This window comes from Elephas maximus, chromosome 8 (assembly GCF_024166365.1).
Source record: "Elephas maximus indicus isolate mEleMax1 chromosome 8, mEleMax1 primary haplotype, whole genome shotgun sequence".
NCBI lineage: Eukaryota > Metazoa > Chordata > Mammalia > Proboscidea > Elephantidae > Elephas > Elephas maximus.
In genome coordinates, this window is record NC_064826.1 from 68794021 (window position 1) to 68812997 (window position 18977).

Genomic DNA, 18977 nt, shown 5'->3' on the forward strand with positions numbered 1-18977 from the left:
CCATCTTGGCCCAGCCTCCTCAACCTCTTTATATCTCAATTTTCTTTTGGGGATAATAATGGCAGTTGCCTCATAGGACAGATGATCCCTGATGGCACAGTGTTTAAGAGCTAGGCTGCTAACCAAAAGGTCAGCAGTTCGAATCCTAAAGTGATATTACCTTTGTTATTTCTTGTAATCATGCCACAATTTTATGGGCAGGTGATACTGACATGATTTTAAGGATGGAGAAAACTGAGGCTTAAAGAAATTAAGTAACTTTCTTTAATTCTGTGTAGTCCAGATGCCAGCAAAGATCTTCTGTAGAAACTTCATGCTACCTCTTACTGCCTTGCAGGAGGAATAGCCTGTATACAACATTCATCTGTGAAAAGGCCTGGTGTGTGGAAAACAGTAAGAAATTGTGTGGCTGGAGAACATGGGGGAATGGCAGGGAGTAGAAGGCAGTGAGAGCGGAAAGGTAAAAAGGCCAGTATTTCATAAGGGGCCTTGTCAGCCTTGCCCAGAGAAATGAAGAGCCAGGCAAAGATCTTTTGTCAGTTAAAGTACATGACCAGTTTTATTTTTAAGGACCATACTCAGGTGGCACTATGCCCTTATAGAGGGAGACAGCAGGAGGACAAGATGCTATTTTAATAGTCTAGGCCTGTGGTCTCCAAGCTTTATTTATTACACATTCTGGTCAGTAATTTTGAATCCGTACTCCTAATAAAAGTTAATATATTTCTAATTTATATATGTGTAATAATTCAGAAACTAAACATGTATTAATACAGTTTACTCTCTTATTTTTGAAGATAAAAAGTATATATATATATTGATGTTCTCATGTTTTCTTCCGGCATGTCAGTGGATTGCTTTGTGAACCTCCCTTGGGAGACTACAGGTATAGGGCAAAGATGAGGAAGAAGTAGCAAGGGCAGAGGAATTGGAGGAAATGGGCCCTGGATGAATTGGTAACATTTGGTGACTGATTAGATATACGAGGTGAGGGTGGAGGAGGAGATGAGGATCACAACGAAGTTCTAGCTTGGAGATGTGGAAAATTATTACCACCATTAATAAGGAAATGGATATCAGAAGATTAGGCTTTAAGGTGAATATGATGATAGGCTTAAGGTTCCATGCTGATATCTCCCTAAAAGCATTATATTGTCATTTCCTTTTAGCAAGAATTAAAAAGAGAGAAATTACTGAGTTTTACCTAATGCACTAAGACGATACTTAGGTCACTTATTTTGCCTTCTGTTTTGCACATCGTAAGCACTCAGTAAGGAGCCCTGGTGGTGCAGTGGTTAAGTGTTCAACTGCTAACTGAACGGTTAGCTGGAACCAAGGCTTCAAACTGGTATATGTATAGTATATGTATAGTCGGAGCACTTATTAAAATATAGATTCTGATTCAGCATACCTGGGGGTGAAAAGGCAAATTCTCAGCAAGAGGTTGAACTGGAAAAAAACAATTTGAAGTCCTGGCCAGAACCCACCAGCAGCTCCAAGGGAGAAAAGACCTGGTATCTGCTCCTATAAAGATTACAGCCTAGGAAACCCTATGGGGCAGTTTTGCTCTGTGCTATAAGGTCACTATGAGTCAGAATCAACTTGACAGCCCACAACAGCAAGTGCTCAGTAAATATGTTTTGAGTGAGCATTTAAAATTATAATAAAACTTTTATTTGAAGTGTGAGATTTAATTTCTTTTCCCTGTAAGTGAAAAACAAAACAATGTGTTTCAGTTCCTTGAAAACCAATGTCATTAGAAACTTTTTCATTTAAAAAGCTTGAGAATTTAAAAACAAAGATTGCATCACATGGTTTCCTGAGATCCATAAACATATTACTTTTCAATATATAAAATAGTAAGTGTAATCTGCAATTTATTTTCAGTTTAGTTTTACCATTGAGATTTATAAGAGGTGTGATTTTTGTCTATAAATTGGCTTGAGGACTGCCTTTTATAAAGTGATAGGCTTTCATTTTTAATTATCTCATCAGATTCACAATGGGTAGTTAGCTTATCAGTGATTTATGTCAGATTTGGAGATAATAATAAGCGGTATTTTTCTATCAGGTTTGTGTTTGTAAAAGAAGCATATATTTACTGTGAGTACACAAAAACAAAGGAGCAACTATAATTTGTTTAATTCATAAATGAATATCACTTCAATTAATTCTTATGGAACAATAAATGATTAAATTATAAAATAAACAAAACACCTCCCACATAGGACAGACACATACCTAATTAATGGGCCTAAAATTTGGAATGTAAGTTGAGGTCCAGTTATTCAAAAAACAATCTGATTTGAAACAAAGTTAAAAAATGTAATTAGGGAAAGGTTATGATGGCATTTTTTCCTCTTTACCCTTTGTTGAATGCTAATCTTTATAGAGCAGATCTTAGCTAAAGCTGTTAACTTGTTTTATTAAAATTCTGTAAGGGATTAACTTTGAAATTTTAGAGAAACATGAGAGAGCCAAATGTTTTGGTTACTTGTTCAGAATTTGGTCTTGGAGTTAACTAAAAACACAGGTTTTTCAATACAATTAGTAATGCTACTTCCAAAACTTTGTTGCCAAGAAGTACTATACAATTTCGTGTTTCTCCTGATTTCATTAGGCCATCAAAGCACACTACATCTGATAAGTTCATTTCCTAAAGCAAAAGAAGTAATTTTAATGTTAGAGTGGTAATTATGAGTCCTGCTTAGTCAATCATATTTCTAATCTAATTCTTTCGGCTAACTTTTAGTTATGCTCTTAGTGAGTCTGAGTATAGTCTTGGCTGAACACTATACTCAACCTTCCCAGTCAGTTATTCTAGCTGGGAGAGCTAGAATAAGAAGGCATTCTAGCATTGATCCTGCACAGGCTATAAAAATATTTTCTTTGAATAGTAGCCTATAGAATCTGCATGCTGTAGACATCCATTTTAACTTCAAGACTGATAGATCTCTGTATACTAATGGATGCCATCATGAACTGGCAGAGCTCATGCTAAGCAGTCGCAAACCTAGAGAATTCGCTTCTCTAAGTATTCCTCTTGCTTCTTAGAAAGAAAATCTTATTTCTGTGTACCAGAATAGATTTAGAGTGTGCAGATGTATTAAAAAAGACTCACCCTCTGTTACTCTGTCCTACCAGGGGAGAGTGGAATAACCGTTTAATTTCTAAATGCTTCACATTTTTAAATTTGCAAATTAGGAGTGATACGTTCTGTCTACTATTATAATATTTATTATGAGCTTATTATGTTTCAGGTACTATCCTAATCCTTTTATACACATTTTTCATAGCTGTCATATCAGTAGGTATTCTCATTTTACAAATCTAAAAACAGAGTGGTCAGACTTGCCGTAGGTCATGTATTGAGGCCTAGGTAGAAGTCAGGTGGCCTGACTCCAAACCAGCGTTCTTAATCTCTGTGTAATTGATTCTCAAATTTGGCTGCACTTCAGAAGTACTTGAGAGCTTAACGGGGGGGGGGGGGGGGGGGGAGGAAACAATACCTGTGCGCCTGCCCAGACTAATTCAATCAGAATCGCTTAGGGATGGTCTGGACATTGGCATTTTTACATCTTCTGATGGGTCTAATGTGAAGGCGGGGGTAAGAACCACTGCTCTGTAATTAATTATATTGCTTACTTTAGAATTAATTTCACTTTATTTGCTAAAGTAATCTGATAGTCTAAGAGAAAGCACATCTGGAGACTTAGGCTAGAATAGGACCATAGTAAAGATTTTACATACCTAGTAAATGACTCAAAAAATATGATTTTTCTTATGTTGGAATATTGGCCACAAAACTTAATATACCAGAAATAATGACAACCATTTAAAAGGAGAAATTCAGAAAACTCTGAAGCTATAAAAGTACATGTAGTTTTACATTAATGAATATTGTTTCTGTATGGAATTCTAAACCTTAATAATAACTTTTTTATTTCTTTAAAACTTAGATTCATTAGCACCTGTTTAAAGATATTTGGGAAACTATTTTGACTTTAACGGTAAATATGGTATTACACATAAATGATCTATAAAAGTAATATCACTAAGAAAACGTTTTCATAGTCTTGATTTTCAGAGTTGAGTAATTCTCTTACGTAGACAGGACTAGCCCTGGTGGGTCAATGGTTAAGAGCTCGGCTGCTAACCAAAAGGTTGGCAGCTTGAATCCACTAGCTGCTCCTTGGAAACCATATGAGGCAGTTCTACTCTGTCCTGTAGGGTTGCTATGAGTCAAAATCGACTCAATGGGGTTTTTTTTTTTTTTTTTTTTAATCCAACTTGATGGCACACAACAATATTATGAATGCAGAAAGATATGTAAATACTCATATTCTTGTATTTAATTTTCTTAATCAACATTTGCTAGACGTTATAAGAACATAAAGTAACATTTGATTTAATTTCAACTATATTTTTAGTTATTACTCTACATTATTTCCTTGTGCAAGTAACATAATGAGAAACCTTGGCATGTTTATGAATAAAAGAGATTGAATTAAGATTACCATGATACTTTTCATCTTAACTCTCCAGAGCAGACATGCTCACCTCACATTTATAATGTTCTTATTGAAATGTGGTTTGTTGAATTCACACAGATTTCTTACTGAATAAGTGAATTTTTAGATATCCGTAAGTCTGGAGTGGATAGTATCATAAAATAACTCATTGCCGTCCAGTCGATTCTGACTCATAGCAACCCTGTAAGACAGAGTAGAATTTCCCAATTGCCCCATAGAATTTCCAAGGAGTGCCTGGTGGATTCGAACTGCTGACCTTTTGGTTAGCAGCCATAGGTCTTAACCATTACGCCACCAGGGTTTCCCTTTTGTAAAGCAAAAAAAAAAAAAAATTGGGGGACAGTATTCTTTCTTTGTGTGTTAACAACCATTAAAAAAAAAAAAAAATCATAGAATTTTAAAGTCAGGAGGAGTGACAACTCCTTTAATTATACAGAAGTCCAGACAGGCAGTTGTATTCAAAGTTCTGTAGCTATACCACTAGAGACAGTGCTAAAACCACAGACTAGATGTCTCCATTTCTGTTCCTCTTTGCACTGTACCAGCTTGCTTACATACTTACCTGACAGAAAAATTCGATTTAACAAATCAGTGTTTATAGTCTCAAAATAATTTTTCTTTCAAACTTTGCCTTTGCAGACCACTAAACAGTTAGTACTATGTATGTATACACATATATACACATACACACACATATATATATCTGTATATAAAACCAAATAATTTTTATTGAAAAGGGAAAGGAGATATAATAGCCTTGAATACTGTCTTTCTAGAGTAACAGTATATTTATTTAACACTATCCTTTCTCTCCTCTCCCCCACCCTCCAAAAAAACAATAGGAAGTTTAAGTGGGTAAAACTGTAATAATAAATTTACAGCTTCTGAAATTAGAAATATTTTAGAAAGAAAAAAAATTTAATTCATTCTAGATTGTTGGTGGGAAGATAATTAGCTTTACAGATTATCCAACTCATGTCTAGCTTTCAGCTCTGAGGAAAGTCCCTTGAAACCCTCAAAGTTGTGAGAGAAATGTCGTAGGCCTGATGTATAGTATGGAACAGAGCACAGAAGACTGTAACTGGGGCCAAGCTGACTTTTCGTACATGATAGTAGGGCAGATCGTTGGCTACTGGCATGGTCACACCCCTGCTAATAAATGACTTATTAGATCCAACAAGGCCATGGTTCTAGGCTGACTCTGCCCACCATGTGGGCTGTATTGTCACCAGCAATACTCTCAGTGGAGGCATCACATGTCTTATCTACTTACTGTTGTTGATCATGGCTAGCCTAGCTAAAATGGAGAGCAGCAAACTGAGACCTCTAGTCAAGCTAATGGTGTTTTTCATCAGCCTGAGGAAAAAAAATCATATTCCCCCTTCTTTCTTCCACTTATTTAAGAAAGATATAGGATAAATGTTGAATCTATGAAGAAAACCCTCAAATCTGAAACTTATATGAAAAAAAGCCAGCTTAATTCTAAAATTTTATTCCTTCCAAGAGACTATTTTATGTATAATCTGAAGGGACATGAATAACAATTAAAAAAAAAAAATAGGTAAGGAGAAACTATCGTTTTCTTGCTTTCCTAATAATGTGACCTTATTATTTTGGAGGTTGTGATTTCCTGGCCCGAATATAGCCATATTATAAGCACAAATCCTGCATTTCCAAGGCTAACATAAATGTGTTTTGAATCATAAGATATACTGTTAGTGTGCATCAAGGGTCAACTCCACCCTCTAAGCGTGCATTATTCATTAGCGATGACAAAAATGTTCCTATTACTCAGTTCCTAATGTTAGACTGTGTTCTGTACCCTACACTAAAGTACCTTATCAAAATTGTGACTAACATAATTATGGTACTAATGCCATCTTTCAAAATATATGAAAATAATGAGTCTCAGTAGAGCATGTGCTTAGTATTTTAGCGGTGGGGATTGGTTTGCGTTAAGTCAGATTGTGTTTGAATAGGATTACTGTATTTATACCAATATGTTACTGGATTTACAACTTGGCATCTTACAAAGATAATGACACATTTAGGTGGATTTGAATTTCTAAAATCCTTTGCCAGGTAGAAAAGGGAGCCATTGAATTTAGGTTTTATGGCTTTTCATGAATAGACCATTTTCTTTTTGGTCAGAAATATGAGGAAAATGTACTAGGTAGAAATGCTTTTGGATTTCTCATGTCTTTCTATAGCAAAAACACAAACTGCTGAAGATTTAGACTCTTTAACGTAGGTATTTTAAAGGCAGGATTCTGAGCAAATTACCTTTCTTGTGGTGGGGAGATAAAAAAAAGACATCATGTGTTACAAGCCTTTTTTTTCCTTGCACTCGTATTCATGGTGTTTAACAAAAGCGACATTTCTGTTAAAAACTTTTGTGATGATTATTCCACATACTAAAATTTTCACTTAATTTGGTTGGGCAGTGAGAAAACAGTTATTACCCGATTCATTTACATTTCTGAAATACATAATACATAATAAATAATGTGTTTATTTTCAGGATTACAGCTCTGCTCTATTCAAAATGCAGTTTTCGGACCAAAATATCTTCCTATTACGTTATGTGGTATGGTATATTACTCATACATTGAAGTTTTTTTTTTTTTTTCTTTTTTTTTAAGACAAGTTCTACACATGAGTGTTAGAAATAGCTTTGCAGTAAAGGAAGCTCTGGTGGAAGAAGAGGGACAGTAGTGGATAAATGGTGCAAAGGCTACTTGTTTGGAAGTCAAATTTAATCTAAAAGAACTTTCAATCACTAGTTAATATAACTGCTTTAAATTTACAGACAGTGGGAGTAGCTCACCGTTACCCAAGTATGCTTCATCTCCCAAACCAAACAACAGCTACATGTTCAAACGGGAGCCCCCAGAGGGATGTGAGCGAGTGAAGGTCTTTGAGGAAATGGCGTAAGTAATATCTTTTCTGTCAGCTGGGATCTGCAAAGCTGTAAAGCTTTTTACTGGGACCAGTTGATTACAGATGAATCAACTACTCCATCCAGCTGATAATGTCTTTTCAGAAGCAAATTATTCAAAGAGAATTGAATAGGCAAAAGAGATCTTACTGAAGGAAAATTGGAGTCTGTATACTGGAAATGTATAAAATCAGTACAAAAAAAACTTGGAAATTCATCCTTACCGCCTAAAAGATCTATTTTTAATCATTAAGAATTTTCCCTTCAAGAGCTCTAAAAATTTAGATGGCTAACAAAAAGAGTCTTAGGAGCAAGGTTAATATCTGTGTGTGGCTAGCCTAACGGTGATTCCACAAGCCACGGGGAAATTAGTCTCCTTCCCTTATAGACACATCTAGCATGTGAATTCTTCATGGAATTCAGACTTTGCTCACAAATTTTTTTTTCTTTTCGATGTTTGAATATATATAAATTAGAAATTGAATAAAAAGAGATTTCTGCTGTAAACACTTGGCAGAATAGTTCAGAAAAAACCTGTGGCTGTTGGACTCATCCCTTTGTCCTAATGCTGATGCCTATGGAGGCCTCTGTGTCCCGCAAGCTAGAAGGGGACAGAGAGTGGTTTTGAAGGAGTTGACGGCTTCACTCCCAGGAATAGGAAGAGAGGAAGGGCTTCTGGACCCTGCTCTGTTGGGCTCATTGGCTCTTAGAAAGAATACTGAAAAAAATTTTTTTTCCGTATGTGTTAATAGAAGTAATACAGAAGTACAGAAAAGGTGGAAATGCTTATAACCAAATACAGGATGGGATAATATGCTCCCCAATATACTTTTTCCTAGTAGAAAAGGTAATTCTAACCTTGTATAGTCTGCAGCTATAATGTAGGATATTTTTCCATGTTCCAATACAACTGAAAGCAAACTAATGAACTCTGAAAATTTATCATCTGACCAGTCCTTTTGAAAATCCTTTTGTCTCAAATATCACTTCAGTGCTGTGTATGTGACTAGCCTGCCAGCTGACTTGTGCTATGGAAGATGTTTATTCCTCTGTGTACACTTAACCCATTCCCTGCCATTCACATTCTAGCTGTTTTAGAGAATTCTGATTAAGTCAGAGAGTACTTTCTAGTAATTGTAAACCTGATTTTGTTTTATGGTTTTTTTTAGGTCTCGTCAGCCTATCTCAGCCCCTCTCTTTTCATGTCCTGACAAAAACAAGGTTAATTTCATCCCAACGGGATCAGCTTTCTGTCCTGTAAAACTTCTAGGCCCTCTCCTTCCTGCCTCTGACTTGATGCTCAAGAACTCTCCTAACTCTGCCCAGAGCTCAGCTCTGACCACGCTGACCGTTGAGCAGCTCTCATCCCGAGTTTCCTTTGCATCTCTCTCTGATGACACCAGCACAATGGGCTCCACAGAGGTCTCGGTCCAACAGCCATCTCAGCAGCAGCAGCTTCTGCAAGAACTGCAGGGTGAGGAGCACATCTCTGCTCACAACTATGTGATGATCTAAGGCAAGGGGGAGCTGGCCTCTACCCTGTGTTCCATGAATGAGGAACTAGGTCTCATACATCTATCTGCATGGAGTGACAAACTTTTCTGACCACCACCACCACCAACAAAATACTGATCAGCATCATAAAGTATCTCTTCACATTGATCTTGGCAGGGACGGAACTCCTATTAGCAGTTTCTGTGGAAAGCAGTAATGCTTGCAAAATGTGTGTGTCATTCAGCATTTTAAGTGGAGACTATGCATTTCATAGTATGTTTGACAGATTAGTACTGTGTCCTGTGTTTTGTTTCAAATTCTTCAGTATAAATAAGCTCTATATCAAAAAGTTGCCTGTCTAAATAGAATGTCAACAAAACAATGTCTTGCTGTGTTTTGTCTTATGGAAAATACTGTACTTCAGGATTATGTTTACAATTGATCCAGGTGTTTGTTTCTAACTTCTGTAATACATACAATGCAAAAAAATAATATATATATATATGGCCACAACAGTTGCACAGTGCCCACCCTATGGCCTAGCTTCAGGTACTTCAGTTGAAGTCTAAACTCAGGTAACTTGGAATGTATATTATATTGGGATATTAAATATTTCACAGCTAAAAAGCTAAAGAGGGAACATCACTCTTTTGCCTTTCCTTATTTTATGCATTTCCCTTTCCTCATTACATTCCACATTCTTGGAATAAAAAGTGCATTCAACCCTAGGAGAACGATAGTCCTGGACATGGGTGAACATGAGGAGAACCAGCAAATCTGTGATGTCTGACATCACTTTTGTCATGTGGTTACAAGTAAAACAACTGTTGCATTCATTGTTTCAACATGTGTAACGTGTAAACGTGGCTTTTTTTTTTTTTTAATTCAGATGTTGCTCAGCTAATGACTGTTACAATGTTGCAAATAAAGTGTTCAGTACTAGGCGTACATAACATCCCACATTGTGCATGATGAAATTTAAAGACAAGGATGTCTAGGTTTGATTTCAAAACAATTGAAATTTCACAGGGGATGGTTGAGATTTTTATTTATGTTGGCCATTAAGGTCATGAAATGCTACTGTTTTATCTAAAGGCATATTAATGTTTAGTTTCTCTTTTGGAAATTCTTTAATTTGCAGGTGAAAAAATGACACACTCTTGGGTTTTGTTTTCTTTAAGCGGTTTAGGTGTAGGACCTGCATTTACACATAGAGAATACATAGGTCTCAGAATTAATGTTAACATAAGTAAGCAGGTTATTTGGTGATTTACAAAAGCAATAGTTTGAAGTTGTCTCATTTAAGCCTCTCATAATACCATTAAGAGTACTTTTGTTAAGATTTTGAATATGGACATAAACCCAAGTAAATAGCCTTGAACTTGCAGACTTGACATAACTTCTCAGCAAAGCGTGAAGAGAGCCCTAGATATTCCTGTTTGGTCAGTGGGATAACCCAACTTTCAGGTACTGTTTTCTGCAGCACAAAGAGGGTATCCAAAAGCAAAAAGAAGCTTTTGTATTTATTTCCTTGCTTTCAGTTCAGTAAAGCCTAGAGTTGTTTCATCTGCACCTAAAGTGTATGGCACAGTTTTCTTAAGAACAAGGAAAACAAGGTGCCTGCAGTTACAGGAGCGTTTCAGTTCCCTTTAACCATTCCTTGGTTTGTTTTTTTTTTTTGGCTTTTATTTTCTAAAGACATTGAAGGATTAGATGATAAGAAAGCAACACAATTTTTTCTTTTAAAGAAGTGGATATATATATGTGTGTGTGTATGTGTGTATGTGTTTTGTTGCTCATTATTTTGTCATGATCCCAATTCTCTTCTTTCCACCAAAGTTTGCAGTAATATTCCCTCCCGAAGGTGCATTCTGGCTCCTTTAAATTAGTCAGTGTTATAGTGTAGGAGACTGTCATGGAGAAAAGGACTCCGTTTACTTTTGATGTTTCACAGAGGAACCTTTTAAAACAATCTTTTCAGCAGCAGACACCTTTAACCCTAATAATCTCAGGCCTTGATGAAAATACTATATTTTGTAGATTATGGTTAAAGGGAGAAAAATACTAGTTCCGTAAGATAAATATGAGCTCCATTTAACTTCTGATCTCTGGTTTAGCATTACATAATGTGTTGATCTTATGCTCTGCTTTTGTCCAAATAAGATGCAGTAGTATCAATATCAAATTCAGAAAGATGGACTGAATATGCTTTTTTGGTGATGAAATCTGGTGTACGATATTTATAGTGACGTGCTTTTATTTTCTCATGAGAAACTAAATATTAATGAATTGTGTTGTACATTTGTTTTTAGCATATATTAAAGTTTCGAACCAAATGTGTTAAAGCTTATGCTTTGCAGTGTAAATTACCCAGAAGTTGTTGAGCTCAAATGTATCCTACATCAGCTGTAGAAATTTGTCAAAAATTGTTTAAATTTTGTATATAGTTGTACTGTTTAATTCTAGCCACTGCGCTGAACAGTATTGGAGTTACCATATAATATGGCTTTACACAAGGAAATACGTGGCTTTTGTTTTGTATTTTTTTCAGTATAGAAGTTCCTGTGTCTTATTTAAATAAAGTTATTAGTAAAACTGGAATAGTTCACGTATGTTTTTGGAGACTGGGTGGTTAGCATGGTACAAGACAGAAATGAATTCACCTCAAGGTAATGGGTGGTATTCAGTGCTCCTTGAGTTCCTGGCCTGCTTCTCTGGGCTGTAGGGCATCTAACTGGATAAGATTGCTGCAGCCGGGTTTCCTCTTGACATTTAATTTACACACTTTCCGTCACAAAGGTAAGAAACTAGATTTCTAAAGTTCCAAGTCATTGTACTGCTCACAATATGAGTACCTTAAATAGAGAGCAAATTCTCCCCACTTCATTATTTAATACCTAAGAATTACTTATGGAAGTGAGTTTTTTAAATTCAGGGAAATGACCTCAAAGGAAGTTGTGTATTTCTTGCGAAGAAAACTGAAGCAATAATTTTTTTTACTCTTTTTTGCTTTTTTGATGTTTAGATTCAAACTAAGAGGGAGAAAAGCTTTACAAAAGAAATAGGGTAATGGTGGACCATATGGTGGCACAAAAGCAGAAACAAACCAGTTTGAGAAATAATTTACCATTAGAGTGTTCTTCAGTCCCTAAAAAGAGCTAAACAGATTGGTAAGATTTGACCTTTAAATTGAACTTTAAAATGCCTGTTTAGTAGTTTTAGCTCACAAAAGTAATATATAACTTTTTAATGGTGAAATTTATCAGCCACCTACTTGAGTATAATACGTAGTTTAGGCAGGAAATTATCTACCCTATACAATTTAAAAATTCCATTGCAAGTGAATGTGAAGTAAAAGTGGGATTCTCAGCCCCATCTCTGCTTGACTCAATCATATAATAAGCTTGATATAAATAGCTCTGAGAAACAAGTCAGTACTTGCAAAAACCTAAAAAACAGGGACGGGGAGAATAGGCCTAAGAACTTACATATGTTTAACCTTGTTAGCTAGAAATAATCACTTGAGGTTTACTTAGGAAAATTGCAAAGTGAATGATAATCCCACCCCACAGCATTTACAGACATAGCTAGAGGTTTTTTGAATGTCTCCTCACCAGGGCAGGACATGCCCCAGTTAGGAATGTATTTAATTTTTTATTCTGATAAATCGGGTGCTAGGTGATTGGCTTTTGAGATCAAATTAAGTCTTGTCCCTTGCTTTGAAACCTACTGGGCAAAAGGAATGTATTTGAAGACCAGTTACAGGGAAGGTTCCATTAAGAAAAAGTCAGTTGGTTATAAAAGTTGATAATAGAATTTAAACATGATTTTATTGAACATTAAAGTCATCTGAGGACAATATCCTTCACATTCTCTCTGTGAACTTCATTCATCTTGCACTAGCTGTTGGTCTTATATGCTAACATAGAATTTTATTTGTTCAGTGCCCTGAATTGTCATGAGATAACGTGGGCTAAATTCAGCTACTGAAATGAATCATTTGTCCCGTTACTTGTGATGACTTTGGAAACTACATTATGCCCTAGGGAAAATATTATTAACTGCCTCATTACCTCATCACATCCTACAATTCTTACATATATTTGTTTCTTGTCCTCAAAAGGCAGCCTATTGCCGAACCAAACCTATTGCCGTCAAGTCAATTTCCGACTCATAGTTACCCTATAGGAGAGAGTAGAACTGCTCCATAGGGTTCCAAGTTGCTGCTGGTGGATTTAAACTGCTGACTTTTTTGGTTAGCAGCTGAGCTCTTAACCACTTTGCCACCAGGGCTCCATATTCTACAATTACATGTATTTGTTTCCTTGTCCTCAAAAGGCAAGGCCTCTCTAAAGGAATTTCCCTACCTACCATCGTACTCCCATCTATTTCTATGTTCTCAGGCACTTCTCTCTCAGTTCTCCCTTTCGTTTTAGGAATCCCATCTGACTTAGAACAAATAGATTCAATTGTGCTGTCCTCCCACTCCTAAGAAGATCTCATACCTTCACTTGAATATAATACCTCTTCCTGGTGTCTGTCCACTGCTTTTCTTTGGTCCCGGGTTGCCTCCACTGCCTTGCCCCACATTCCCCTAATTTGCAATATACTACAGAAGCAGAGGTCATCTATAGTCTCTTTTTGGCCAACTCCCCTCCCCCACCAGCCCTGCATTGTCCTTGTCACCTCTACCATTCAAGAAACATTTCCGGGGTCATAAAACTTGGTGTTTAAGGAACTCAGTCCAGGGGGAGTTACAGAGACATAAATGATCATACTGGGGGCCGTGCAGATAGTCTAGGAACACTGAGGAGGCACCAATCCAGCCATGGGATGAGAGTTTATCAGGAGAGCCTTCAGGAGATAATGAAGCCTGATTACTACTATAAAAGGCTAATAGAAGCCACTTCTCTATACCAATGTCCTCCCTGTAGAATGAAGGTGGTGATTAGTTTTACCTTGAAGTCCCTTCTAGTTCTGAAGTTTCATGCCCCCCTACATACTGCCTTCTACCGCCTCTTCGTTGGTATCTCACAAGTCGTTTTTTTCCGTTATACACTCCACTGATGAACTTGGCTTTGTGGAGCAGCAGGAGCTCTGTGAAAATGGATCCCTTAATTCACACCTTGAGCCAAAATCTGAATGCTATAATCTGGCCCCACGGTCCCAGGTGTCTGAAGAGCATCTCCTCTCAGACTTCTTGCCATATGTCAACCTCCATGATCAAATGGAATGAAGACATGCCTTGTCCCCTGTTGTTCCAAAGCCAGTTTACACATGCCTGTTCTTGTTTCCCAGATGACAAGACTGGAATTCTGTGTCCTGAAGTTTTCTCCACCTCAATCTCTCAGTATTGCCTTTCTGTATTATTCCACACTAAACTTCAAGCTGCAGAGGCATGATGACAGATCAAACAGCAATGCCACCTGGACGATTGGATGAACCGTGTTTGAAATAGGATTCTGATAGTAAGAAAACAAAATCACTAAGTATGCTATACTTCCAGTAACCTCTATGGGCGTGGACGACAGGTCAACAAACTACTGCCCATGGACAACAAAATCCCACCTGCTGCCTGTTTTTGTAAATAAAATTTTATTGAAACACAGCCACATCCATTTGTTTATGTATTGCCTATGGCTGCTTTGGAAACCCTGGTAGCGTAGTGGCTAAGTGCTACGGCTGCTAACCAAGAGGTTGGCAGTAGAAATCCGTCAGGCCTCCTTGGAAACCCTATGGGGCAGTTCTACTCTGTCCTATAGGGTCGCTATGAGTCAGAATCGACTCGACGGCACTGGGTTTGGTGTTTGGTTTTATGGCTGCTTTGCAGTACAATGGCAGAGATCAATAGTTGCAACAGAGATCATCTGATCCACAATGCCTGAAATATTTACTATCTAGTCTTTTACAGAAAAAGTTTGCTGACCTCTGCTGTAGACTAAAAAACCAGACTAGATGTGTAGGTAATTTGTATCATACATATGGTCATCTAAAAAATATGTATTTAAATTCTTTGATACACCTCCCTTCAAGAAGCGGAACTTATTTTTCCTTCTCTTAAGAGCAGGCTGAACTTACTTCTGATGTACAGAATATAGCAGAAGTGATGGTATGTCACTTCCAAGGTGGGTTATAAAAAGACTGTGGCTTCTGTCTTGGGTACACAATATACTCTCTTGAAACACTTGCTGTAGGGGAGCCATGTTGTGAGGATACTTAGGCAATCTATATAGAGAGGCCTCAATGACTAGTAGAGGAGGCTTCTGGCCACCAGCTATTGAGGAACTGAGGCCTCTTGCCCACATCATATGAATGAGCTAGGAAGCAGATCTTCTTAGCCCTAGCCAAACCTTGGGATGACTGTCTGAAGCCCTGACTGATGGCTTGACTACAACCTTATGAGAGACCCTAAGCCAGAAACACTCACCTAAGACATTTCCTGTTTTCCAACCCTTAGACAACTGTGTGAGATGAAAAATGTTTGTTGTTTTAAGCTGCCAAGTTTAGGGGTAACTTCGTACATATATATCCCATTGCTGTCACCAATTCCAACTCATTGCAACCCTATAGGACTGGGGAGAACTGTCCCATAGAGTTTCCAAGGAGCAGCTGGTGGATTTGAACTGCCAACCTTTTGGTTAACAGCTCCGCTCACCCCCGCCACCTACACATACATATATCCATTTTTGACACCAACATCACCTAGAGTCTTCCAATATAATTTTATCCTCTGGTTCCAGGAAATGAGGCTTGCTTTTTAAGAATGGATACTTTTTGAAAGAAGCCCTTTGGAACCAGGTCCAAGACAAAGCTTTATCACACAAAATTATGTTATTTGAACAGCTCATGTGATATTAAGTCTCTACAGAGTGTGCCTAAAAGTTAACTTGCCTAACACTAAACCATCTTACCTAAGATAATCCCATGGAGGAAAAAAAAAATTAAACCCTCGGAGAAAAGGTTTCCCTATAAAAAATGATGCAAGAAGGGGTGGGATGGGGGATAGATTTTTAAAGTTTTGATTTAACAAACAAGAGCCGTTTTAGTTGAAGTACTGGAAAGGAAGAAAAGGCAGAATTCTCATCAAATTGAGAAATATTTCCACCTCGAATGTCCTTGTTTTTTTTCCTTTCATCAACAGGAAGCCGGTGACCCTTTAGTTCTAAAATGTCCTCTCCCATTCCATAGACATTTGCATCTCTCAAAGAGTAGAGGAAAAAAAAAATTTTTTTTTCCCAGAAATTCCAGGTCAGTTTAGTGATGGCCCCTCTCATGCAGAACAGCCATTTTCTTAACACTAAGAATTTGACCAATTAGATCATTTTTCCTCCAAAAGATTTTCTGGTATCAAGGAATGGGTCCCTTTTCACATTACTCAAATCTTGGCATCTGTTTTGAACATGACTTTGATGACATTCCTTTAGCCAGAATTGTGTATGGCCCTGTGAGCAATGGATGTTATTTCAAACCACTGCCTGGAAACAAGTGGGATAAAAGGTGGATCTTGGGCTCCATAACGACCTGCCAAGTGGGGAAAAGTGTTCATGCTGGAAAAGCAGACCTTTTCTTGGGTTTTCTATTCTGCTTTGTAAAGGAAAGGGGTTACACTCAAGGGACAGGAGTTAACAAAGGACACTGCTCATGTGCTGCAATAAACAGCCTGCCATTTTCATATAAACTGAAATCAAGGCTAACAGGATAATCTTAGCTCACTCTTCATTCATCTGCCTGCTTGATTACAGAAAGACACCTGGTGTGGTCTCTCCTGCTTTGCTTCCCAATGACCACCCTGGAGCATGCCCTGGGAGCTTTGTAGGAAACTTTCAGAATCCCTGACCCTTTCTTAATTACTACCTGAAATCCATGACCACAGTAGCAGATCCTTGGGAAGAGGAGGCTGAAGAGAGTTACACCTAGGGAATGGGACCTGGTAGGTAGGTGGCAGTGGGAGGAAGGAGTTGAATTTCACAATATTCATATATCCTTTTGAATTATTTATTTTACAGTGAGCATATATTGGTTTTGTAATGTTTGCTAAAAAGAAGGCAAGGAAGCAACCTGAATTTCATTCTGCCTGTACCACCTTCTCACCATCCATCCATCAACCAGTTTGCAGCAAAAAGTAGACACGACTTAACTGACTGTGTTAGATATCCACCAGCCACTCCTTGCAAACCCTATGGAGCAGTTCTACTCTCTCCTACAGGGTCACTATGAGTCAGAATCAGCTCAATGGCAATGAGTTTGGTTCATTCATGGGAAGTAATCAACGTGAAAATAAATGTTTAACCTCACTAGTAAACAGAAACACAAATTAAAACAATTTGTTTTAAATTGACAAATACTGAAAAGGAGGATAACATTTGATGCTAAGGGGAATGTATATGGTCATGCATATCTGCTAATAAAAGAATAATTTGGCACATTCTTTGTGAACAATAGTGTAGCAGCACTTATGCCAAGTGGCAAGGTCACAAACCACTGCAATCACTTTTTTGTTTTGGAAAAATACACACATTTATATATGTAAGTATAAAAAAGACATGAAGAATACAAGCAAATTAATAGTGGTTATGTCTGGGTAGTGGGTAACTTTTGTCTTCAACATTTGCTTTTCTGTTTTTCTAATTATTCTCCAGTAGCACCTGTTAGCCTTATAATTTGGAAGAAAAATGTAAGTTAATTTTTTTAAATATAAAGTAAGGAGAAAAGGAAGGAAAACACAGCAAAAGATTAAATGAAAATGAGCAGAAGATCTCTTAACAGCAAGACGGTCTGAGGAAAGGCTTGTGTTATGGACTGAATTGTGGGAAAGAAATGTGGAAGTCCCAATCCCTGCACCTCTAAATATGACCCTGTTTGTAAATACAGTTTTTATTCTCTTATGTTAATGAGGCCATATCAGAGTAGGGTGGACCCTAAACTTAATCACTTCTGAGTAGGGTCTTATAGAAAGAGCAGAATAGACACAGACACACATGGGGCGGGGGCGCGGAGAGCAGACACCATGTAAGGACCTGTCTATAAGCAAAGAAGCACAAGGGATTGCCAGCAGACACCAGAAACTAGGAGAGAGGCACACAGAAGGAACTGACACAGCTGAGACCCTGATTTGAACTTTAGCCTCCAGAACTGTGAGAAAATAATTTCTGTTCTTTAAAGCCCTCCTGTATGATACTTTTTGTTGCTAAGACAGCTTGGTAGGACGAAATTTGGTTTATGGGCAAATCCAAGGATGACACATAGTTTCAGGCTTTCCCCTTTTCCTGGGAGACATGGCACCAACACATTCATACTCTAAGGTAAACAGAATTAAGGTATTTATGACCGGAAAGGAAACCCTGATGGCATAGTGGTTAAGTGCTACAGCTGCTAACCAAGAGGTTGGCAGTTCAAATCCGCCAGGCGCTCCTTGGAAACTCTATGGGGTGGTTCTACTCTGTCCTATAGGGTCGCTATGAGTCAGAATCGACTCGATGGCAGTGGGTTTGGTTTTTTTCGTTTATGACTGGAAAAGGGCTGGAGGTGCCTTTGGGGAAGGCTGGTATTTTAGTTCAGAGCACAGAGCATTTCCTGGCATGTGGCCCATACCAAATGCTCTGCACTCAGTTGAGAAAGATTTGTGAAGTTGGCACCAGGGAGCCCAGAAATCTGTCCTCTTCTTTACACTTTTTGAACTGCCTCATCTAGAAAATTAAAAAGCAACCCCTGTTCCCCCACTCCCCACAAAAAAAGAAAATTATAGACGCCTGAAAATGGCTAAGAGATTATTCTTGAATGTGATCGATATTTCTAAGGCGTAATGAAGATTGTTTGGTCTAGTTTTACACGGATTACCTCAAGTTGGGAAATGTGAGATGGACCTTGACCCTTCGACCATGGAAGTTATTACCTTGGGATTTCTGGATAGAGCACTGGACAGGCTGCAGTGGATACCTTGGTTGAGAATTACCTTGGGCCCCTTTGACTAATTAGTCTTTGAATCTGTAGTTGCATAAGTCAGTTGTTTTCTA

At 37.7% G+C, this 18977-nt stretch overlaps 1 protein-coding gene across 4 annotated transcripts in view; it reads left to right on the forward strand.

The window, feature by feature from the left end:
• GLCCI1 (glucocorticoid induced 1) overlaps positions 1-11559 on the forward strand; it is a 122117-nt gene extending 110558 nt beyond the window's left edge. For 2 of the 4 annotated variants that reach the window (XM_049893298.1, XM_049893299.1), the window contains exons 7-9: positions 7054-7119; positions 7342-7462; positions 8640-11559. In XM_049893298.1, the coding sequence (XP_049749255.1) occupies positions 7054-7119; positions 7342-7462; positions 8640-8985 (533 nt within the window). In that variant the 3' untranslated portion in view covers positions 8986-11559. The remainder of the gene's footprint in view (positions 1-7053; positions 7120-7341; positions 7463-8639) is intronic. The other 2 variants (XM_049893301.1, XM_049893302.1) reach the window with 1 other exon arrangement.
• The last annotated feature ends 7418 nt before the right edge of the window (positions 11560-18977 follow it).